Here is a 23,399-nt window from a genome sequence, read left to right on the forward strand (position 1 = left end):
CATTCCCATTGGCCTGCTAGGATTCCCCAGGCACAGAGAGATCGCCCCATTGGCCTGCTAAGATTCCCCAGGGATAGCGTGTGCATCCGATTGGCCTTCTAGGGTTCCCAAATACAGAGTGAGCATCACAGTGGCCTGCCAGGATTCCTCAGGCACAGAGTGATGGTCCCATTGGCCTTTTAGGATTACCCAGCAAAGAGTGATCGTCCCATTGGCCTGCTGGGATTCCCCAGCAAAATGTGATCGTCCCATTGGCCTGCTAGGGTTCCCCAGACACTGAGTGATCTGACCATGGCCTGTAGGATTGCCCAGGCACAGAGTGATCTGACCATTGGCCTGTAGGATTGCCCAGGCACAGAGTGATCTGACCATTGGCCTGCTTGGATTCCCCAGGCACAGAGTGAGCAGGAGATTTAGGAGGGAGATCTTAGTCTTATCACCTTTAGGTCTGGTGCAGAATACACCAATTTCTTCAAACTTATGCCCTTAGGGGTAGAATCTGGAAGAGGACCAATGGCTCTCTGAGCTCCCAAAGTGAACTGTATGACGAACGTTTTATAAATCCCACAGAAAATGCCCTACGCTGCTGATGAAAAAAATAACGACCAGAAGATCACTTTAAACTTTGGTTAAATGTGTTAACGAGGAACAGTGGCTGATTGGTCTATAAGGTAATTAGTAGCTGATTGGTCTATAAGGGAATTAGTAGATTTCACGGGCTGATGGGCCAATATTCTGAAAATGTGTTGGACCATTCCCTAGCCCTACTGGTGATTCATTGGCGCTGTGTGTCACATAATTCCCCACTGCATGTGGAAAGATATTTGTTGTTCTCTTCTTTGGCTGTTACATTTTTTATTGCATGAACCTAAAACTGTATTGTTGTGTGGATTTCTCGTAGCCACCAGTAGGGGTTCCAGGTTCACAGCCATTACTGCCAAATGCCATGGACCCCACAAGACCACAAGGTGAGTCCTAGCTATTTCTCTTAAATGGTGCAACTCAAGTCTTTGGAACCCTGGCACATGATTGACCATTAATCCTTAGTTCCTAGTAATGATGTCGGCAAGGAGGTCATGGCCCAGGCCCCATTGTCACATTTCCCGACATAATGCTGGAATACACTATGTATCCCAAGTCCTAGGGACTTTGCTGCGGTTCTGTGAGTCACTTTGGGCTGTTGGCTGGAAATGAATGTTCATAATGTGAACGATTCTGCTGTATTTTTACTTCTGAAGGGGATTCTCGGATAGGCTCTTTTCAGACTTCCAATGCAGTGCTCTCGGGTGTCCCCGGGTCTGGCATGAGTAGCTCCTGCTATTCTGCAGGGGGCCCCTGGGTGCTTGGCTTCTGCCTTGACCCGTATGCTGCTACTTCTCCCAGCTCCTGCTCTAGTATCATATTTGCGACATGCTACCTTTGAGTACCTGTTAGGCTAGACACCATTCTTAAGTGTCTGATATCATAGGCTATGCCCTGGTTAGGTTGTATGATTGTGCTATGCTATTCTATACCATCTATGCTAGGCTGAGGTTGGCTTTCAAATGCTATGTTATTTTAGGTTTGGGATGCTAGGTTATGGTACGCCCCGTTCTCTAGCATGGGGTCTGGCATGGAGTCACATGCTCATGAATATTCCCCGTCGTCAGGCAAGGAATCCTCGGTATAGAAAAAAATCAGTATCAGTTTCGTTTCTGATCTGCCTTTCTTAGTAGTAACCAATCACTGGTCTCTGGGTCATACTGCCCCCAGCCAATGACTGCCCTCTCCCTAAGCCCCGCTTCCGGCAGCCATCCTCAGATTTTTACTGCACGTTCAAGTGTTGGGAGTCCTCGTGCTGTAGCTCTCGAGCTTTTGCTGCGTTTTTGCGCTTTTTCAGGAGATTTTTCTCATTTTTCGGTTAAATAGAGCCTCAAGCTCCACCGTTTCTACATCCGATCAACGGGGACCCGTTTTGGAGTTTTCTACGCCCCTCAAGGATGAAGATTTCGTCGAGTTAGGCTTTTGGAGGATTCCAGAAGTTCCGAGGCCTACCCCGGACATGGCACAGGAGAAAGGAAGCTTGACGCCCGGGCAGCTGTTCAGTACCTGCCCTGGATGCCAGCTTCAGAATGTTTTCAAGGAGGACGAGCATTCGTTATGCCTCTACTGTCTCCATGAGGACAAGACGCACAAGGAGAAGGACTGTGCGTTTTGTGGGAACATGTCGGAGCGGACCATGAAGGATCGCCACCTCCGTCTCGCCAACTGGCTGGAAGGGAAGAGCCTGTCGGGCGAGAAGAAGAAAAAGAAGTCAGAGCGGTCTTCTAAGTCCTGTGAGGGTGCCCCGGCGACAGGGGCCCAACAAAAGGCTAAGCACCGCGAGTCCGCGGGCACCAGGAGCGCCGAATGGTCGGGCTCCTTGGCTGTCAGGCAGGGCGCATCCTCCCCGGCGCCATCAACCATGAGCCAACGCTCTGGCTCGGGTAAGAGGAAGTCCGAGAACCCGGTGAAGCTTCTGGAGAGGCCCCGGTCGATCTCGAAGATTCCGGCAGAGGGGGAGCGAGGCTCGGACCCACCCCCCAAGGTGAAGGCCTCAGGCTTCCAGAAGGTGGCGATGGCCTTAATTCACCCTGCTAAGACCTCGATTGAGGATGTCGCCGCGGCCCTGGCTCAGCCTGTGGAGGCTACACCAGTGGAGGCGCCCTCAGGACCCAGAGTCTCCCTGCCACCACAGAGGGAGTCGTCTTTCAGGCCCATTGAGAAGACCCCCACAAAGTCCTCGTTGGAGAAGGTGGGGGAGTGGCTGATGGCCATCGTGGATACGGACACGACCTCTGAAGAAGAGCTCATCGAAGTCGTGGAAGAGGCCCAGCCCATCGGGAGGGATCCCGACGAGGGCGACGACGAGAGCGACAGTGTCGCCGACAAGGCTCCTCAAGAACACTCGCGCCCGTCGTTTCCAGTGCCGCAGGACACCTTGGAGGCCATTTAGTCAGCGATTCAGTCCTTATGCTCAGAGATAAGGACAAGGTTGCCCCTTCCCCCGACGGAGGTACCTGAGCCAGACCCGACGGAGGAACCGGAGCCAGGGCCTTCGGAGAGTACACTGCATAAGAGGAGGACGACCCATCCTACGCCACCTCTCCCACCTCTGCGGCCTGCTCTGCCTTCCCTCCGGTCTACTACCCACTGGGATGATATAGGCACGGACACGGCTAAGACAGGTACAGATGACGACGGAGGCGACGACGGGACGTGTCCCCCGACGCCCCCTGCTCGGGCGTCCCCGCCCGACGAGATTGGATCCTTTCATGCCATGATTTCCAGGACATCCAAGCTTTTTCAGCTCTGCCCAGAAGAAAAGAAGAAAGGAGGGTTCCTTTACCAGCGGCGCGAGGCTAAAAAGAAGACGGTCCTCGCCGTACCGCTTCTTGATGACATCTGGGATGAGGGGCTCGCCCTCCTCAAGAACCCTGCCACGGCGCCGGCATAGAGGGACCGGTACGAGAAGAAGTACCGGGTCTCCGAGGCTGCCCCCTTGTGCCTTCGGACACAACCTACCCCGGATTCGGTCATCTCGGCGGCGGCAAAGAAGAAAGCTGGGGGGGCATCGGCCTCAACATCAACTTCCCCGCCGGACGGCGAGGGCAAGAAGTTGAACACGATGGGGCGACGGATCATCTCATCCGCAGCAAAGACTATCAAGGCGGCCAACGCCCTGGCTATCGTAGCCCGCTGCGACAGGGAGTTGTGGTTCAAAATCGCCCCTCTGTTAGACTTCCTTCCGGACGCCAAAAGGGCTGAGGCCCTTGAAATCCTAGAGGAGGGGGAGATCGCTTCGGACCACGCCATCACGGTGGCAAAGGACATCGCCGACACCGGTTTCCGTCAGTTGGGCAACGGCGTTTGCTTGAGACGACGAGGATGGCTCAAGGCCACGGTTTTCCGCCAGGATGTACAAACCAAGGTCTTGGACATGCCCTTCGACGGGAACAACCTGTTTGGGAAGGCGGTTGATGAGTACCTTCAGGCCATCAAGACAGACACAGAGACTGCCCGGGCACTGGGAGTGCTCCAACAGCGACGGCTGTCCTTTCGGAGCTCCGGAGGCAGACAAGGCTCCTCCACTTACCGCCAAGCGGCAAGATCTTTGTCCCAGGAAGCCTACAGGGGACGCGGCAAGTCAGGTGGTGCCCGTCGTCGTCAAGGAGGTCAAGGCAGCCTCTAAACAAGATTGAACCGACCGTGGGGTCGGGCCCCCGCCGAAGCACCCCGGTGGGAGGCCGGCTGGCGAGGTTCGTCAGCGTGTTGGAGTCCATCTCCACCGACCGTTGGGTGTTGGATGCCCTGGCCCAAGGGCACGCCCTCGAGTTTCAGAAGAAGTGCCCTCGCGTTCCACCCGTGGCCATGAAGGAAAATCACGTCCCTCAACTACTGTTGTAAGTAAGGGTGATGCTCAAGAAGGGTGCCATCGAGCTCGTCCCAAAGAGGCTTCGGGGCTCCGGAGTTTACTCAAGGTACTTCCTCGTAAAAAAGAAGACAGGAGGATGGCGCCCCATCCTGGACTTACGACGACTGAACAAGTACATCAAGGCACAGAAGTTGCGTATGGTCACCCTCCAGCATGTGCTGGGACAGCTGGAGGAGGGCGATTTCCTGTCGTTGTTGGACTTGGAGGATGCGTACTTCCACATCCCCATTCTAAAAAGACACCGAAAGTTCCTCAGGTTCAGGGTCCAAGGGCGGCACTACCAGTTCAAGGCCCTCCCGTTCGGATTGAAGTCGGCACCCAGGGTGTTCACCAAGTGCCTCGCACCGGTGGCAGCGCGGCTGCGCCTACAGGGGATCCACGTCCACCCCTACCTGGACGACTGGCTCATCCGGGCAAGGACAAGGGAGCTCGCCGTGGAGCACACTGCGAAGACCGTCCAGCTGCTCACGACCTGGGATTCTCCATCAATTTTCCAAAATCCCACCTGGTTCTGTCGCAAGTCGCCCTGTTTCTGGGAGCCAAGCTCGACACAGTGGCGTGGCTGGCCTCGCCATCGGAGGAAAGGACCAGGACCATTCTGGGCAAGGTGCAGCATCTGCTGGCCACGGACATGGCCAGGGTAAGATCTATCAAGTCCCTCCTCGGGATGATGTCCTCCTGCATTTATCTGGTGCGCCTTTGCAGGCTTCGGATGAGACCCTTACAGGAGTTCCTCGACACCCGCTGGATCCAGTCGACGGGCAGCTTCGAGGACAGGATCCCTCTCAACGAGACGTTCCGTCAGGCGATCCGGTGGTGGGGTACCCGCTCTCATCTGTCGGCGGGCACAGACTTTCAGACCCCAGCTCACCAGGTGACGGTGACGACAGACGCCTCCCTGGAAGGTTGGGAGCACACTCCGGAGATCTTCACGCGAGAGGCCTTTGGCTCCTGGAGGAGAAGACTCTCCACATCAACATCTTGGAGCTCAGCGCGGTGTTCTGGGCCCTCAGGTCCTTTCTTCCGTCCCTCAAGGGCAAGGTGGTGAGGATCTTCACCGACGACACCACCACGATGTTCTACATCCGGAAACAGGGCGGAACCAGGTCCCCGGCCCTATCCAAGGAAGCCCAGGATCTGTGGCATTGGGCCGTCGCCCAAGGGATGTTTCTGGTGCCTCTTCATCTGGCAGGAATAAAAAACACGATCGCCGACTCACTCAGCAGGGAGCTGCGCTCGTGCCACGAGTGGGAACTATGCCAGGATCAAGTGGATCGACTCTTCCGACGATGGAGCGAATCCCAAATCGATCTCTTTGCGACGGCGACGAATTCCAAGTGCCGGAGGTTCGCCAGCAGGTTCCCCCAGCCGAGGAGCATGGGCGATGCTTTCTCGTTCCCCTGGGGCGGCCTTTATGCGTTCCCTCCGCTGCCGTTGCTGCTCCGGCTCATCAACCAGCTCAAGAGGTCCCGGTGCAGGATGATCCTCGTCGCACCGGCGTGGCCGAGACAGATCTGGTTCCCGGACCTTCTGGACTTGTCAACGTCCCCACCAGTCAAGCTGCTGACGGACACAGACCTTCTCTCCAGAGAAGGAAGCGCCATTCTTCACCACAGCCCGGAGTCGCTGAACTTGCAGGCCGGGCTCCTGCAGCACTAGAGTTTGGAGGGTACGACATCCCGGCCGACTGCAGAGAGGTTCTTGCAAAGGCCAGGGCGTCCTCAACTCTCAAGTGCTACAGACATAAATGGAAGAGGTTCTCTGTCTGGTGCCGTGCACAGAAGATTAACCCTCTGCGGATTACAGCCCCTCAAGTACTGCCATACCTAATGTCGCTGGCCAAAGCTGGACAGGCTCACGCCTCGATCAAAATACATCTGGCTGCAATCTCCCGATATACCAGGACGACGGGTCGGGCGTCCTTGTGGTCTCATCGCCTGGTGAAAGAATTCATGAAGGGACTATTCCGATCATTCCCGCCGGTGAAGGCTCCTGCCCCGGCGTGGGAACTTAATGTGGTGCTGACTAAGCTCATGGGGGCCCCATTCGAGCCTATGCATTCGGCGCCTTTGAAGTTCCTGTCATGGAAGACAGCTTTCCTCGTGGCCATCACCTCCGCACGACGAGTGGGAGAGATCCAGGCCCTATCTTGCAAGCCTCCATACTTGACTTTTCATGACACGAGGGTGGTGCTGAGTACGCACCCCTATTTTATGCCCAAGGTGCCGTCGGACTTCCACCTCAATGAGCCCTTGGTGTTGCCAGTTTTCTTCCCGTCGCCTTCGTCGCCGGCCGAGAGGACTTTGCACTCGCTGGATGTAGCTAGAGCGCTGAAGTTCTACATGGACCGCACGAAGAGTTTTCAGAAGACGTCACAGCTGTTTGTGAACTTTGGGACTGTGAATCAAGGGAAGGCTCTCTCGAAGACTTCCATTTCCAGATGGCTCTCCAGCTGCATCATGCACTGTCACCGGTTGGCAAACCGACAGCTGCCCGGCCGTCCGAGAGCCCATTCGACCAGAGCGATCGCTGCTACCACGGCGTTCCTCTCTGGTGTGCCCCTGCTGGACATCTGCAGGGCTGCGACGTGGAGGTCGACGCACACCTTCACAAGATTCTACTGCGTCAATCGGGACTCCAGGGACGGCCAAGCAGTGCTGCGCAACCTGTTCGCCTAAGGTGAGCCTGGTGAGGAGGTAAGAGCTGCTTAATGTTGAGTTGTTGTATTGGATTTTTTTCTATACCGAGGATTCCCGGCCTGACGACGGGGAATATTCATGAGCATGTGAATCCATGCCAGACCCATGCTGGAGAACAACAGTTACAGGTAAGTAACTTGTTCCTTATGTTGAGCTGCTAGTACATGTTATGCAATGTTGCTGTGTTAGGATCTATGATTTTCTTCTTCCAAAAGGCATTTTTGCTGGACATTGTAACATGAAATGGTGCTTTTTAATGGGCATCTTCCTTTTGCTTGTTTGGGGGTCGACACCCCATTGCATAACCCTTTTGGACTTCTACCGCTTCCACACCCTCCACGCTGCAGTCCTACCTAAACCCGTTGCACTATTGTGTTTTTTTTTCATTTCATTCTCCCATCCCAATTTCTGGCCTGTAACCAAATCGCCCTTGGGAGTTTTGCTAATTTTCCTTTTTATTTATTTATATATAGAGAACCCAGCCCTTATCATTTTGGAGATACTGGCTCTGCGAGCTGGTTCTATTTTATGTCATATTTTGTTTTGGCCTTTTACATTAGTCTCGCATTGCTTTGTACAAGGTTGTCTTCCTCTTTGAACAGCTAGAAGGATAGGAGACATGAAGCACTCCACATCCGTGATGAATAAGTAAATGTCTCTCAGTTTATGAAAAAGCCATAATGTAGCAATCATGCCACGGCCCTCCATGCCGATCCTAGGCCGGCCTTGGAAAAGCGAGGGCTGTGGGCCGTAACGGGCCAAGTACATCTCCCCACCCACATCCCCCTCCCACCCCTGCTGAGGCATGATTGCTATTCGCACCCCAGGGTTTGTGGAGAAAAAGACTGGAGGCGGCTGGGGCCAGAGAACAAAGCTCTGGTCCAGCGGGTAAGGCGTAAGTGGGAATGGGGTGTGGGGGTGGAAGTGGTTTGTTTTGGGGGTGGGGAGGCAACAGGAAGAGGCGCCCTGTTGCTGCCCCACATAAAAAAAACAAGAAAGATGGTGCCACCTGGGGAAGGGCCTCAGGTGGCTGGAAACAGCGGGCAGAGACTTTGTATTCATGGGATTGGTCCAGCCACCTGATGAGTGCCCTTTCCCCAGGAGCTACTGCAGGGGAACCAGGTGCTGCCAGAGATGCTCTTTTTTCCATTATGAACCATTGCGTTTAAATGTGTATTAGGTGTGTTCTAATTCTTCTTTATTAACATTCTCAAAATTTCGAATGCCACATTTACATGTCTGGAAGGCACCAGTTGTCCCTGGTAGGCAAATGTAGCTCCTGGAAGCTGTTGGATTGATACTAACCAAGCTCTACTGTGCTAGAAGCAAGAACTAAATAGCTCCCAGCTCCCCTCAGTTTCGAACCCTGTGGAAACTGGAGCTGAGGTTGAGAAATGCAGACCAGGCTGGATTATGCAGATTATCTCCCAGAAGAATTCAACCCCACCCACCAGGAATCCAACCTCCCACACCAGCACATTCATCCTCATGAAGCTGTTAGCAGGCCTCAAGCACTTCTAGGCAGCTTGGTTCGGGTCATTTCTCCCTGAGGAGGCATAATTCAAAGCCCACCCCCACTTAAGTGGGCCCCTAGGGCATCTCAACTTTTCTGTCTGGAGAGCCAGACTGACATTGCCGTTCATGCCTAGTCCGTAAATGAAAGGGTGTTTTCTATCCTGTTCCCTTGCTCACTGTTTACACAAACACGTGCAAACTATGATACCCAGGCGTTGTGGAATCCTTCAGAGCCTGACCATCTCTGAGCCAAAGAGACACTTGCCTCACTAGAACACTTACCATGAATGGGTGCCAGTCTGTACTGCATACAGAGCATACATCACCCGTGCCTCTCTTTTTACCCTCTTTGGCAAATCCACATTTACCTTTCACACAGTCTGTTCTTGTCTTGACACCCTTGACCACTAGGCTTGACAGTGCCAGACTTACTACCATTCTGGAGTTTGTTTTGTTAGAGAAATCAAAAGTTTTCCCAGGCAATAAAAGCTGACACACTTCAAGGGTCCACTTGAGCACATCTCAAGTCCATCACACAGCCACATAACACATTTTATAATACCCTTTATCTCTCCAAAACTGCCTTCATATACATTTTCCTTTCTCTTTCAGATACCTTAGAATGTGCCCTCCTACTTTCTACCACCCTGACCTCTGATCCTCCGACTCTCAACCTTTCACAAACATTATCCTTCTCGCCATAAACTGCCCCACCTCCATTTAAACCCCCTGGTTTCTCCAATCTGCACCCTCCTTCCCCAGGCTTCACCCCTTCACTTTTCCATTTCTCCGCAGACTACAGTCTTGATACCCCAGGTGAGAACACAACACACCAATGCCCAGACAAGCCTTAACACTTTGAGACCACTAAGGAGGTCATATGGCACCCTATAACAGATTTCTACAGAACATAATATACTAGTGGGACTGTGGTGATCAGCACAACCAAATACTATATTCCAGTCACAGGGAAGAATTATATAGCCAATCCTGTGCCTTAACTCTGGGTTCCCCCCACCCCCAATATTTTTCAAGATTTATGATGCCCAATTCATGGATCTACTGCACACACGTAAGCCCTTCCTCCTACTACACTTGTGATATGCATAGCAACCTAAATGTTAGAGGCCACCAAGACTAATGAGAAATCGGGACAAACAACCTCAAAGCTATAGAGAAGAGGATGGGGAAAACAGCCTCAAGTAAACTATGCATTAACTCAAATAATAGTCCTTGGCCGGTGTCATCTACTCAAAGAAACCTCTGCACTATGCCCCTTTGGCATCTTTTTTTGGAAAAGTCACTCTAAAAAAACAAGATACACAATGTGGTCTTCTTCTGGGATGCCGACTGCAGCATAAATAAACAGGTTAGTACTGTGGCGGAACCAGCATTCTTTCAAATGAAACTCCTAAAATATATTCTACCCTACATGTGTCAGCATTAAAACACTGATTGGTGGAAGAAGCACTTGGGAAATCAAGGCTGGACTACTGCAACACCCTCTATGCCAACCCCCTCGCCTATCAAATCAGAAGCATAGAAAAAGTCCAGAACGCAACAATTACACTCATTTTAGGCTTAAGGAAAGGCCAAACAGTCATCGAAAAGCTCAGTATCACATGCTGGCTTTTGGTGCAGGCCAGTATCTTCTCCAAAATCTTCTGTTTGGCAAACAATGCCATGGAAGAAGGAGAAAGGAGGAGGAGAGAGGGGTTTGAGAAGAGGAGTAAGAAGGTAGATGAGAAGGGGTTGAGAACAGAGGGGAGGAGGTGGAGGAAGACCCTAGAGATGAGTTTAGGGGAGTGAAAAAAGAATGCTGAGTGAGTATTCTACCAGACCTGGGAGAGGATGTTAAAAGGAACAGTAGGAGAAAACCTGGGTAGAAGCTGGAGAAGAAAGAGGTAGTTGCAGAAAACCTTCAGGAAGAAGGAAACAAGCATACTGAGAAGGGGGTTGAGGAAGGCCCAAGAAGAGGAGAAACACAGAAGAATATGAATGATCATCCGAACAAATGGCAGGAGACCCAGGAAACGTGTTGATGAGAGAGGTGGCGGAGAGAGGTGGAGCGAGGTCTGTGATGGCCCATGGCTATGGAGAACATCTCGCTGGAAGTTGGGATGCGGTTCAAAGAGAAAGTAGAGTGGAGGCATAAGAGAAGAACTCCCAGCAAGAGGAATAGGGAGGAGCTTAGGAGAAACCTCAAAGAGTAGGTTGGAAAGGGTATCTGTAAGGAAGGTGTAAAGGAGTCTCAGAAGAAAGGAGGTTGTGAAAGTAGGATGGAGCTGGTTCATACAGAAGGTGTGGGGGACCAAAGGGTGATTAACTCCACCATACACAAGAGTGAGCCTGGGAGGGTTGGCAGTACGAGCACTTGGCAGAGCAGCAGGAATCCCAAACTGAGAGACAGGTTGCAGAGGAGAGGTGGTGCAGTTGTGGTTCCGCAAGGTATTCGTTGAAGATTCGAGGATACAATGGGACTAGACTTTGGGAGCTAAGACCCATATGAGGGCTCAGAAATGAGAGACTGACACAAGGTTGTTGTTTTCATGGTTAAAGAAATGTGTATTAAATAAAAATGGGTTGGAAAAAGGCCTTTCAAGCCCTATTCTAAAGAGAAACTTCTCTACCTAGAAAAAGAAACTAAGGACCTGTCTGTGTCAGGATGTCAGTAACTGAAAAGCTATCCTTGTGTCCAAAACAACCTGTCCTGACCCTCCCACTTACATTACTTATAAACAACATAAGGTGCAAGGAAATGTCTTTAATGTTAGAAAAAGTGTTCAAAACCAAAAGTATCAGAATTACTCAAACGAGGTGGTCCCCTTTCACAGGATTCTTAAACGGGATGGCAAAATGTCTTTTTAGCCAACAATTCCATGTGTCTTCACTGGACTACAAAGTTCTTGTTTAACCAAAAAGTTCTGTTTAAACAACAAAGTTCTGTAATAGTCTTTCTGTAAAAGTTATTTGCAGATTAGCTTTTGTAATCCCCAGCCAGGAATCTTTATACAATTTCCAGCTGCCTGGTGTACTCTCTTGCCAGGAATCTTTGTACAATTTCCAATGCCTAGTATAGTTGCCTGCCAGGACTTCTTATGTGGTTCTTCACAGTGTCTTGATACAACTGCAGCATATACTGTGTAGTGCTTTGGTATATCTGTCTCTGGTAACATTTTCTCAAATGTACTTGCTCAAACTTCTTCCCCACATTGGCATCGGAAGCATCTGTATTTGATTGGGGGTTGCCTTTGTACTTTACACTATGTGCATTCAAACATTCTTCTTATTGAATCTTGCCTTTGTACTTTGCCTTGGCTGCATTCAAACAAACGTTCCATTTGTACTATGCCTTGACTGCATTCAAACAACCTATGCCTTTGTATATTTCTTGCATTAGCAATTTTATACCATTCAATCACTTGTAGGCGCGCTTGTCAGAACGCCCCGGGGTTCCCAGTTGCTTTGGGCAGGCTCACCAGCTTCTTCAGCGGTTCCCACGCTGCTCGCGCCTCTGCTGTATGGCTTCTCCACCCATCTTCCAGTTTAGTGTGTGGGCACCCTGCTTCGGCATCCAGCATGGCTCTGCGGTCACACGCCAGCTATCCCTCATGGCCCGGAGTGAAGACTACTGTCCCATCAAGCGGCCCAACCTCCAGGAGCTTCTGCACTGCTCCTGGCATCTCCACAGCCTTCCTTGCTCTCACACGGCATCTCTCCCTGTCCTGGCAGCTTTCTCCTCTTCGCAAGCTCTCTGGGTGTGCCTCGCGTTCAGAAGCCTTAGTGTGGGTGGCGCCATCTCCTTTTGCACTGCTTGCTGCAACTCTCTCCTCCATAGTGCGGTTTCCATTTTTAAATGTCCCGCTCATTGCAGGTTTGGAAAAACAACTATTCTGCATGTTGTACTTCGCACTCCTGTCACTTAGCACAAACTCCCTTGTCTGCCTCCCCGTATCAGTACCTGATTGGCTATGGGAGTTGAAGTCCATAACTTTATTTGGGCTTTAACTCCAGGATGGTTTTTCTCACCGATTTCGCAAAAAGGCACATCAAGATTAGAGATCATCGTTACCTTTGGACTCTTAAATGGTTTTTCTCCTGGGCTTTACATGAAGGCATATCAAGAAAAACAGGTGTTATATGTGAGATATGGGTGTTTGGGTGGAAAGTGGGGGCCTGACTAGAATGATGTGGAGAAAAGTTTTCTTGATGTCCCCTACAGGGGGGAAATAGTTTTCGGACAAATAGGCCATTGAGATCTTGGGGTCAGGGGTGTTTTCTCATGGGAACGGGGGGGGGGCACTGGAACTCCTCCAATGAAGTCATAACATTGCCTCAGCAGTTGTATCCTCCAATGTGATCCTCCCTCGTATAACCACCCCCAGAGTCCGGATCAGGTAGTGGATGCCGTCCCCCGGCTACATGGGGGGAGGGGGGGGGAGTTCCCACCGGGGAATCCATGATGACTCCATTGGATTCATCACAGCCAGGACCTTAAAACCAGAAGCTGGCAACATACTGAGGGAAAGTTTCTGGAAAAGATCAGATTACCTTGCTCCTGGGGAAGGTTCAGCTAGTTAACCCCTGCCAAGCATCTACCCTTGCTTCTGCCTAACCTCTGGGTGCACATGGGGCTCGATGGCCCAGGACAGAGGCTTCCCCAGAATTGAGAACGAGAAGCAGATAACCAGAGATTTCCAGGCAAGGCGTCAAGAAAGAACTCCTGGTGCATTCAAAACCCCAGGAATGTGAGCGACCCAGGAGGTGACTGACCAGTTGTGACTTCATCTGTTACGTCCCTTTAAAAGTCCTCTTAGAGTTGAAGCCTACATTACCATTTTTAGTTTATCAGTGGATGAGACTTAAACTGTGGATCCAAAGAAGAAACTGCCCTGCTGTTATAACTTTTGCTTTGCAGTTGATACTACAGGGCTTCATTTTAGCAGTCAAACTCATATATAGTAACTTCTTATTTTTTGTCAATTGCATCCCATTCTGATTGGAGCAAACCACCTATTCTCCAGACGAAGCAAACAAAAACACATCTTCATCGCAGTCCAGCATTATATCGCAGGCCCAGTTCTTCGAAGCCCATTACATCGAATTCATTTAACACATTTTTCTGCAATGTTGATGGGGGTTGTGTTGGGGTATTAATTAAAGTGGGGAGGAGGTGGGGTGGCTGCGGGGGATCTCCCCCTGCATTGATTCGTAGTGCAATGTGTTAAAAGAAAAAATTAAATGGGCTTCAGAAATATTCTGTTGAATGTGAAGCTTGGAATTTGCAGACCAGAAATATCCAAACTACCACCGAATCATCCAACCTTCATACCAGCCACATGAAAACGTGGCTGTTCCTTCGAAGGAAATGTATTGGTCTGTGCCGTAAGTGCAGCACTGAGCAGCCACTCTGGTGGTAATTGAGCGCTCGCGACCACCAATAAAATAATACAACATAAAAAGTGCACAACCTACAATCATTCAAACAAATGTACCCCAATATGGCCTCACTCTCCCACTGCAATGTCGGTCAATGAGATCAACTGACGTCAAGCTGATGGCACCTAGGCTAAAGATACCCAATGACGCTGGGGGCACCAGTCCGTGGACTTGTGTCTCGCAGCCATTCGCATGATCACAATCTAGTCCAGTGTGTCATTCTCTTGTGTAAGACTTGAGATGCCCTAAAGCCTATCGGCATGTATGTAATGTTTTCAGAATACAAACCAATTGGGAATGCTATCTGGACGGCTGTCCGCGGCCATTTTAATAATGATTTGGGTTGAATGCCTGCACCGGCTCAGCGAAGCCCCCATCCCTCGCCACCCCCTCTCCGTCTCATTCCAGTAGTTTAGCTTTTTCATTGACTCCGTAATGAGTTTTGCTGCCAGCCATGAAAACTTGTTACACTCATAACATTTATTGAATTTTGCAGAAAAAGGCCTTTGGAATGAGCGATAATGTAGATATTACCTAGACAAGGAACCGCGTGCTAAATGATGAGTAGGGACAGGTATTTTGCATGTAAATTCAAAGTTTGATTTGATTTTCAAATGCCAGGGACCCCGGGAGTGAAGCAGGAGGCATCTGGAGTAGAGCCAGGGATGGATGGTAGGGCGACTAACCCGGAGAAAAGTGAAGCGGGGACCCTGTATAGCGGGGAAGCTATACAGTTGCTGAATGGGGCGAGACCCTATTGCAGGGGTCTGTGTGTAACCAGAAGGTCACCGATTTGAAACACAGTATAATTTCTATGTTGTTCGGTTACATAACCATATTTGTCACATATAATAAAACACAAGTTTATTAGAAGAAAACGAAAAACGGATACTTAAATTAGGATAGTAATTTAGTTGCAAGCTTTTGTGACTAAGCTGATCGCTTAGTCTGGCGTTTAATTCATGTTTTCTAAACTAACTTTCAGCTGTGATACTTCAGTACCTCTTATTTTAAAACATCTTACTAAAACTACATTGTATGCATTTTGAAAGCAAAACAAAAGATACTGGCAAAAATATTCTTGCTACATTGTATCAATATTCGCCTTCAAAGCCGGAAATGCATTCTACCACCCTGCACTGCGAGTTTACATGGGAGTACCCCTTTCAACTGTGCAGGGGCTTAATGCCCCTCGAATTCCCCACCAGCTCTTTATCTGGTTACATCCGGGTAAAGAGCCGGACCCAGCCTTGGTTTCAGCAAGTATCCTAGCAGCCATTGCTGCTGCTCTCTTCTTCTTCCTGTCAGATTCGATCCATGAGGGCCGAATACTGGATACTGAGGCTTGTGCCTCATTACACCATCCCCTGAGTGTGTAGTCGTGGGTTGGATTTCTTCATGGTCTGTGTGGACTTGTCACAGTAAGGCTGGTTTCCCAGGGTCTTTGCAGTGGTGGGCCGCGGGTAGCCGCCAGCAGCCATTGCACATATGCAGAAGCACTTTCATGGCATGTTTTAAACCCTCCCCAGATTTAAAAAACAAACAGTTGCCGAAGCAGGTTTATTTGTATTTTTACATGTTTGCCCACACTATCCATTCTCTTTCGGCGCTGCTAGTCCAGCCCTGATTTTAACTTTGCATTCTGCGATTTGTAATCCTGTATTTCCCCATTTATAAATCCAAGACCACAAGTCCCAGAAGGCAAAGTTAATACCAGGAATGGGCTACCAACTCCCGAATGCAATGGATATTGTTGACGGTTTTTGTTTTTTTTTAGAAACAAGTTTCCTATGTGGTCTCCCATTTAAATATGGTCAAAGTAAAGTGACTATATAACCAAGCTGGGTCATGTGTAATGTTTTGTAAGGTGGGTGTTGGTGCTGCCGTGATTTTTGGCAGGGGCAATGTTGAGAGGCGATGGTAGAGTAGTGGCAGCAGTTGCCTCAGCGAGGCACTTATTCGGTTTAACGTCAGTGTCGCCCTATTGGGGTTAAATGTTTCTGCATCTTCACTGCAATTTGCAGCTTTGGAGAGAAGACCCGCAGCCCTTTCTGAATGATTATTTTGCTGTGAAACTGCCTAGACTCTGCTTCAGTACCAGAGCACTGACTCATTCTTTTTAATTTACCAGGTCATCCGAACATGGGTGGCCCTATGCAGAGGATGAATCCGCCGCGCGGGATGGCAGGAATGGGGCCTCAGGTAAGTCACTTTGACAATTCTATTTCATTTGGACCTATGTGCAGCGTGATCAATTCCTGCTGCAACCACTAGATGGCAGCATAATGCACAACTTGTGACTCCACAACGGGCATCAAACTGCAAAAATATTTAGAAAGTTTGCCTAGTGTTTTATGAGGTGCTATCCCAGGTGCAATAACAAACACGTCCACAAACTTTGTACTTAATGTGTAGCTTTCCTCTATCGAAGTTCTTAAAATATGACACATGTTATATGCACGGGGCAGGCACTGTGTGCAACCACCAAAACCCCTTCAACAGCCAGTCTCTTGGAATCTATTAAAGACTCGGTGTGAGAATCTGAAGGCGCAGAAATGTTGCTATTCAAAAGACTCGGGGGCAAGTTTGTTCCAAAACGTACTGAGCAGGGCGGCAGGTTTGCGACTGCAGTCCATGGTGGCTCTGACAATGACAATGTTAGTAAGTGTGGGCACACAGACAAAATGGTGCTGGGGTTGCTGACTGATTTCTAATGTGTATATGATCTGATATGATAAGTCATTTATAACGCGCCTGTAGACCAGTGTTTCTAAAGCTCCCTGCTGGGGGTCTCGTGTTCTTTTGCACATAATATGAAATGCATTTCCGTACTTTCTGAACAGTCTTGTGGAAATGGCTGTGACTGTCATGATTCCCAAATGTATTTTCTATCTTGCACTGCATACGACTGTATATTTGGCCAAGAATACAGTTTCTGCACTGTTTATGCTTGCTCTTGATTCTGTCAAGTGCTTGCATGTTCCCATCATTGCCTGATCACTATTTTTTGTACCTAAATAAACCCTATAGTTGCTTGTTTCGGGCACACTGGACATTGCCATCGGTGGGGACTCCACTGAAACTAGTTTCCCTGCCCCCGGATTCGACAACCAGCTTACAGGCAGTAACAGAGGGATCACATTCCTCCCAAAGGCCTGGCCAGCGCCCCTGGTCGGAAAACCTTTTCAGCCCCCCCCCCTTGAGCCAGAAACCAGCCCCAGTGTAATCTGCCACCTAGGGCTAAATCTTTACACCCTGTAATTATCCTGCTCTCTGCAAGTCACCAGGCTAGCCCCTGACCTCTTGCACCCTTTCTGGGAACCTCCTCCATTCCCCACCCAACAATGAATCTCCCTTTGGGGCCCCAATGGTCCAGCACTCTATAATCTCAACTCCCCTGACCTGGGAATTACACCGAATACCTGAAAATGTGTGTCCAGCCCTGCATCCCATCTCCCCTAGAAACCAAACAAAACGTGCCCCGGCAACAACTAAACAAACCTTGGCCTGGGTGGGGGCTGGCCCTGGAATGGGTGGGGCAACAGCCTTATTTAAGCCTGTGGGGATAGGGCCGTCTCTCCTCTTTTTGGCTGCTGGTGGTGTGCTGACCGTGTGGGTTGGGGGCAGAGGCTACAGAGGCCCTTGCCCTTCTAGCAGGTACCCTTCCTCCTGGCTGGCCTTTTTCTTCTCCCCTGGTTCCCTTCTTCCCCAACCTGCTCTATTTTTCCAAAAGTTAATTTCAAATCCCTCTGCATCATCCACAAAGCTATCTGGGGGCCCGGGGAACACTCTATCTAAAACGCTTCCTGACTAAATACTGCCCTTCTAGACTCCTTGCGTGTGAAGCGGTTTGCTAAACAGAGAGCTGGTGGTCGATCATTTTCCTCGGCGGCCTCCCTCCTGTGGAATATCCCCCCTCTGCGTCTTGAGCAGGACCTCCTTAAGTTCAGAAAAAGCCTCAGACCTTTCTCTTTACCTTGTCCTTCTCCTCCTCTCTTCCCTGCTGATCATACAGTAGCCTGACTGATGTTTAAGGCCCTAATTTATTATTGTGGCCCTGACCCACCACATCTTTCATCCCAGCCGCTGTTTACTGCACTTACTTAGGCTCACCCTCCCTTTGGGAGGTTGCACTTACATTCTTCTCTTATTAGCACTTCACCCTGAGTACTTCTCCATGAGTACCACAGTACCCTATCCCTTACCCTCCTCCCCCCTGCACTTGCACGTTCTGAACACTCGCAAGGTATAGTAGGTTTGTCTCCCCTCCCTTTTATTTTCATTATTTGTTTGTAGTATTCAATTATTTATCTTGTTGTAATTCATTGTCTGCCTTCCCCTTTGCCCACCCTGTTACCCTGTGGGCGCTTTTAAACAGTTGTTGCTAATTGTATAAGCGCCTAACAAATGACCAATAAATAAATACACAGCATCCCACTTCCACAGTCTAACTCCATAGGCGTTATGGACGTGGTTGCAGTACTTTAATCGGGGTGAGAAATTTAGTGGGGGGTGCTGTAATGAGGGTGCGTGGCCTAAAGGATGGCCGTGGCCTGAAGTGTTCCCAGCACAGGCGAATTGGAAAAAGGCGACTTTGCTTGCTGTCGGGTTTCTTTTTTGATTATTGTCCCATGCTGCCAATTCGAACCCCAGCCATGCAACTGACAAGCCAGTGTCGCATCACACTGTACTATTTCATAGGTGCTCAATTTCCTTTGTTTCATTCAACAGACTGCTTCACATAATGGGCTTTATGTATCAAGCGGTTTATTGAATGACACAAAAGAAATCCAGCATCTCCGAAATAGCACAGTGCGATGCGTCACTGGCTTGCCACTGGCAGGGTTTGTGCACCAGCTAGCCCGGGCTCACTTAAAGCCCTGCGTGTATGATGCGGCACGCTCCTCTTTTGATTGGAAGGGGAAGGGAGGGAACAGGGGATGGGAATGTGTCTAGGTCGCAGATAAATGGCTGACGAGGCGTTCTTTCAAGAGTAGGATCTTTATTTACTTCCGGAACTGAGTGAGGAGCGGTGTCGCCTTGATGCTTATTAATTCAAAGGCTTAATTGGTAAACCCAAGGGCAAACATTCACAGCTAGCCTACTGCAAAACTAGCCCAGTGGTCGAATTGCCTGAAAAGAAGTGTTGGAATTCTTTTACCTGCTGGCCTGCCTCGCTCCCCACAAACCCCATTGCCACGCCCCCTCCCACGCACAATACAACCCCCCAAACAAATGCACCTGAAGTCTACGTTTCAACTGCTTCCTACACTTTTATTTTAAAACAAAACCATTCCAGAACAGTTTCTATTAAAAATAAAAGTAAAACTTAATAAAAAATAAAATAGAGGAGCACCGTTCCCGACCGCTGGTAGCCTAATGCACGTGTAGCCTAATGCACAGCTAGCCCAATGCACAGCTATCCTAAAGCATGGTAGCCTAAAACGTAAAGCAGGCCTAAAAAAACCCAATGACTGTGACCAGATACCCAGAACACATACCCTGAACGACCCGTTGACACACCGCTGCTCTCAGGAGGCCAATCTCTTTCATGCTGTCCCTACTCAGTGCCTTGAGTTGCCACTGGGCTGTCTCGTGAAGGAACCTTCTCCACCTGTGAGATGGCGTTTTCCACATTACCCTGGCAACACCTGCTGTTAACTGCACCTGCTCTTAACTGCACCTGCTCTCGTCTCGTATTTTAATCTTGTGTTTTTGTTTCAGAATTACGGCAGTGGAATGAGGCCCCCTCCAAACTCGTTAGGCGGCCCCGGCATGCCAGGAATGAACATGTAAGAATGGTTTTTAAGCCTTGTCCGGTGTCTCGGGTCTGTAAAATGTGCATGTCTAAGAGGGCGCCTCGCAGAAGCAGTTGAGCACACTATGTGATCTTCCGAGGAGTGCTCTCGTTGCTTGTGAGGCACGGTTGGCAAGGAAGAAAGTCTGTTTGCAAAGTCTCGAAATTGTACGTTCTGGTTTGCCTGCATGCAATTTCGGTACTATAGCACTCGCTTAGTGGTTAAATAGTGTGACCGGCTGTTGATAGAGGTCCCTGCAGTCTGATCGTTTTTTTATTGGTAGTCCTTCACTTCCGGGAAAGGAGCTTGAACTGACAACAGTGGCAGGTGTTCTATGTGATATGGTTGCGGGAAAAATCCTGTTTTGGTGTGCACTTTGCAACGCGATTATATGTGGGTGAGACCCCCTCAACCCCACCCATACTCCCCTTATATTAAATGATTACCCTAACCCACCCCCCACATATAATTGCGTTCAAAAGTGAACGGTCTTTTCGCCACACGATTTATTTCGGCGACCATATCACTTGAGACTTTGGCGGAATAGTGAGCGAGCTGCTTAGAGTCAGCGTTCTAGCCTTTTAATGTGACAAGCCCCTGCCCCGGCCATGGTGGGGCTGGCTAGGAGACCCTCAAGACTCTGCTCCCGGTCTCGGCTTCACAGCATGAGCGGCAGCACCTGGCCCTCTTGGCCACCCCACACATCACACCCAGAGACAGGCAGAGGAGTTAAGCACACACCTATCCCATAGTCACAGGAAGGATGCCCCACTCCATCCATGAAGGAGACCATGAGACCGAACTGCAAAATATGTCCTGTACACCCACCCTCGATTGTCCTAACCCTCCTCGCCCCCTTTGACCTGAAACAACATGTTTGCACACAACGAGTTACAACCTGAAGTAAACGTCGGCAGATGGCTCGCTGTTAGTACATCAAATTTACAATTCAGAAAGAAAAGACACTTCCTCTTAAGTTACACTTTAGATTCCTCTTACCAAGTGAATTATTACGCAAATACTTGATCAGTATGTGTAGTTATTTCTACAGTGCTGTACTCTACAGCCTTCTTACATCATCGTCTTGACTCGTAATGTAACTTCAAGCACTGGTCAGCACGCCCTCACAGCGGCCATCTTGAGAGGTTCTTCATCTCGGCCATTTGCTCTCATTAGGTGTCCTTCTCTGAGCTTTGTTTGGGAGGGTGTGTTGTAATGTTGGGCGTATGGCACAGGCTGGGGCGATTTTAGTAAAACGACTCATTTCTGTTTCTTTCAGGGGACCCGGTGGACGAGGCCCGTGGCCGAACCCCAACGCCAACTCAGTGAGTGCTTCTTCTCTGACCTGTTTAAATATGGTTTTCCTGCTGTAGATGGTACTCACAGGTGGGGATTTAATATGTGCCCTTAATTGCTCTGAGAGGATCGTGCCCGCGGTCCTCTGTGCAAGACTTGGGGTGTCCTGGATTTCCCTGCCTTTTTACATCCCCCACCCCCAAAAAAAACATAATGCAGCCCACGCGCATGGCAGGCAGCATTGGCATGAACCCCTAGGAATGTGTTTTTTAGACATGTTAAAACCATCGGAAAACGCACGCATCCCAGCATGCCTGCCCACATGAACATTCAATGTGGATGGAGATGCAGCCATCGCAGGGCTGCATGAGGAGGCCACAGCGGACATGGCACTCAGCCCCCACCTCCGTGCTGTACATACCTTCAAATGGCTTGGATTGTAATTTCCTGTCTGGGTGCTGATCTCTGCCAGTAAACCTCGACCCAGCCATGTGTGCATTACTGTCCTATGTTCTTAAAGTACTTTAATTAGGGTTTGGTCTCAGCTCATGGTGCACAAACATGTGGAAAGGAGCAGGCCTCAAACACACAATTCATTTGTATACATGAAGATAAACTTTAATTTTATTAACATTTTCTGATGATGCTGTTTCTTTCTTCCTTACTTTAGTTTCCCTGTATGTGCCTCTCATTTATATGCATTGTGGTTCTTCAGATGTATTGTTTGTACTAGCACAAGTGTTGTAAGTCTTGAATTGTTAGCTAGTTATTACATGTTTAACATTACCCACAACTCTGATAAGATAGCATTCATTATTGTACTATCCAAAATTACAAGATTATAAATATTGTACTTCTATGGTGCATGCTGCAGTCATTGCCTAGGTTTATATATGATTAGGTGTCTGTAGTAACAACAACACAGCAATACAATGATTATAGATGAGTGCATTCTTTTATAGATTAAGTAGTTCATGATAGGTCTCCAAATCACCCCGGCTTCTTGTTATCAACAATATAAACACAACCCCTTGTAGGGACTTTTCATCAAAATGTATTTCACATGTAATGTCATCAATGACATTTGTGATGTCATCTTTAATGTCCTGGGTGTTAGTCTTAGCAGTGCACGTTGGTGGCACGCGTTATGGTTGCTTAGCTTACCATAACTGGTGAATTTCTGTGGGTTTTTGGTTTTACTTGTAACCATAACGTCCCTTTAACAAAGTTTTTTCATTGAATTTCATAGGTTTTTATTAGTGCAACTCAACCATAACGTCCCTTTAACAACGTTTTTTCAGCGAATTTCATGCATTTTTACCAGTGCATGCTATTTTTCGACAACTTACTAATATCATACTTACCCAATATAGCAATAATTGTGTCCAATTTACAAAGTGTCACCTTATAACTCTGCTATTTCCCACCTTCTAGAATCATTTTTAACACTTCCATACACTTTTTGTAACTATTTCAACTGGTTTTGCATCCATAGATGTCTACGAACATCTGACTTCATTGCGGACCTTCCGGAAAGTGCCTCATGACAATACCCTGGCGTGCAGCATGATGTGTCCGAGAACCCGTCCGCACTTCACGATGAGATCTGTGCTTCGCAGACATTTCGGAACTGCATTTTCTACTGATCTAGGAACTTTCGACTTCCAAATTTCCCTTGGACAGCTCCTACACCTATTCCTGCTCATTATCCATTAACAATTTAGTACACAGTACATACTTTTAGCAAAACTGCTTTTTATCTTAAACATGCATCATCTAATGCCATCCCTCCTCCCCAAGAGCCACTCGCACTGCTGTAATCAAGGAGCATGAGAAACACTGCCTCCTACCTTAGAAATAACACACATGCAACATTTTCCCCTGTCCACCTGCCCCTCCATATTAGTGTTTGGTGCCTCTTCCCTCATTTCCCTCCACACCTTTCGTTCTAAGCTCTCCTGCCAAAAAAAATACATCCGAAAACAATAAAAGAAATGTTCCTTTCGAAACCACCTTTCAGAGTAAAAAAAAACGAAAAAAAAAACGTATAGACTACCATCTACTTTACATTTCTCAGTAAAGTACATAGACTCAATAAGATTTTCCAACATTTCCATTTGCATTTTGTGTTATGCTAATTGGAATATTGTGGTGTTCATCCCCCGTTCCAGGGACTGGAACGGTGGATACCGGCCCGGC

The 23,399-nt window shown here is 48.9% G+C and overlaps 1 protein-coding gene across 6 annotated transcripts in view; it reads left to right on the top strand.

Annotated features, from left to right (window-relative positions):
- LOC138572668 (single-stranded DNA-binding protein 3-like) overlaps positions 1-23,399 on the top strand; it is a 1,217,622-nt gene that overhangs the window by 1,066,926 nt on the left and 127,297 nt on the right. For all 6 annotated transcript variants that reach the window (XM_069649275.1, XM_069649276.1, XM_069649277.1 and 3 more), the window contains 4 exons: positions 902-968; positions 16,238-16,308; positions 19,831-19,898; positions 21,184-21,229. In XM_069649275.1, the coding sequence (XP_069505376.1) occupies positions 902-968; positions 16,238-16,308; positions 19,831-19,898; positions 21,184-21,229 (252 nt within the window). The remainder of the gene's footprint in view (positions 1-901; positions 969-16,237; positions 16,309-19,830; positions 19,899-21,183; positions 21,230-23,399) is intronic.

The sequence above is a fragment of the Ambystoma mexicanum genome, chromosome 1p (genome assembly GCF_040938575.1).
Source record: "Ambystoma mexicanum isolate Mex_15411 chromosome 1p, UKY_AmexF1_1, whole genome shotgun sequence".
NCBI classification, from domain to species: domain Eukaryota; kingdom Metazoa; phylum Chordata; class Amphibia; order Caudata; family Ambystomatidae; genus Ambystoma; species Ambystoma mexicanum.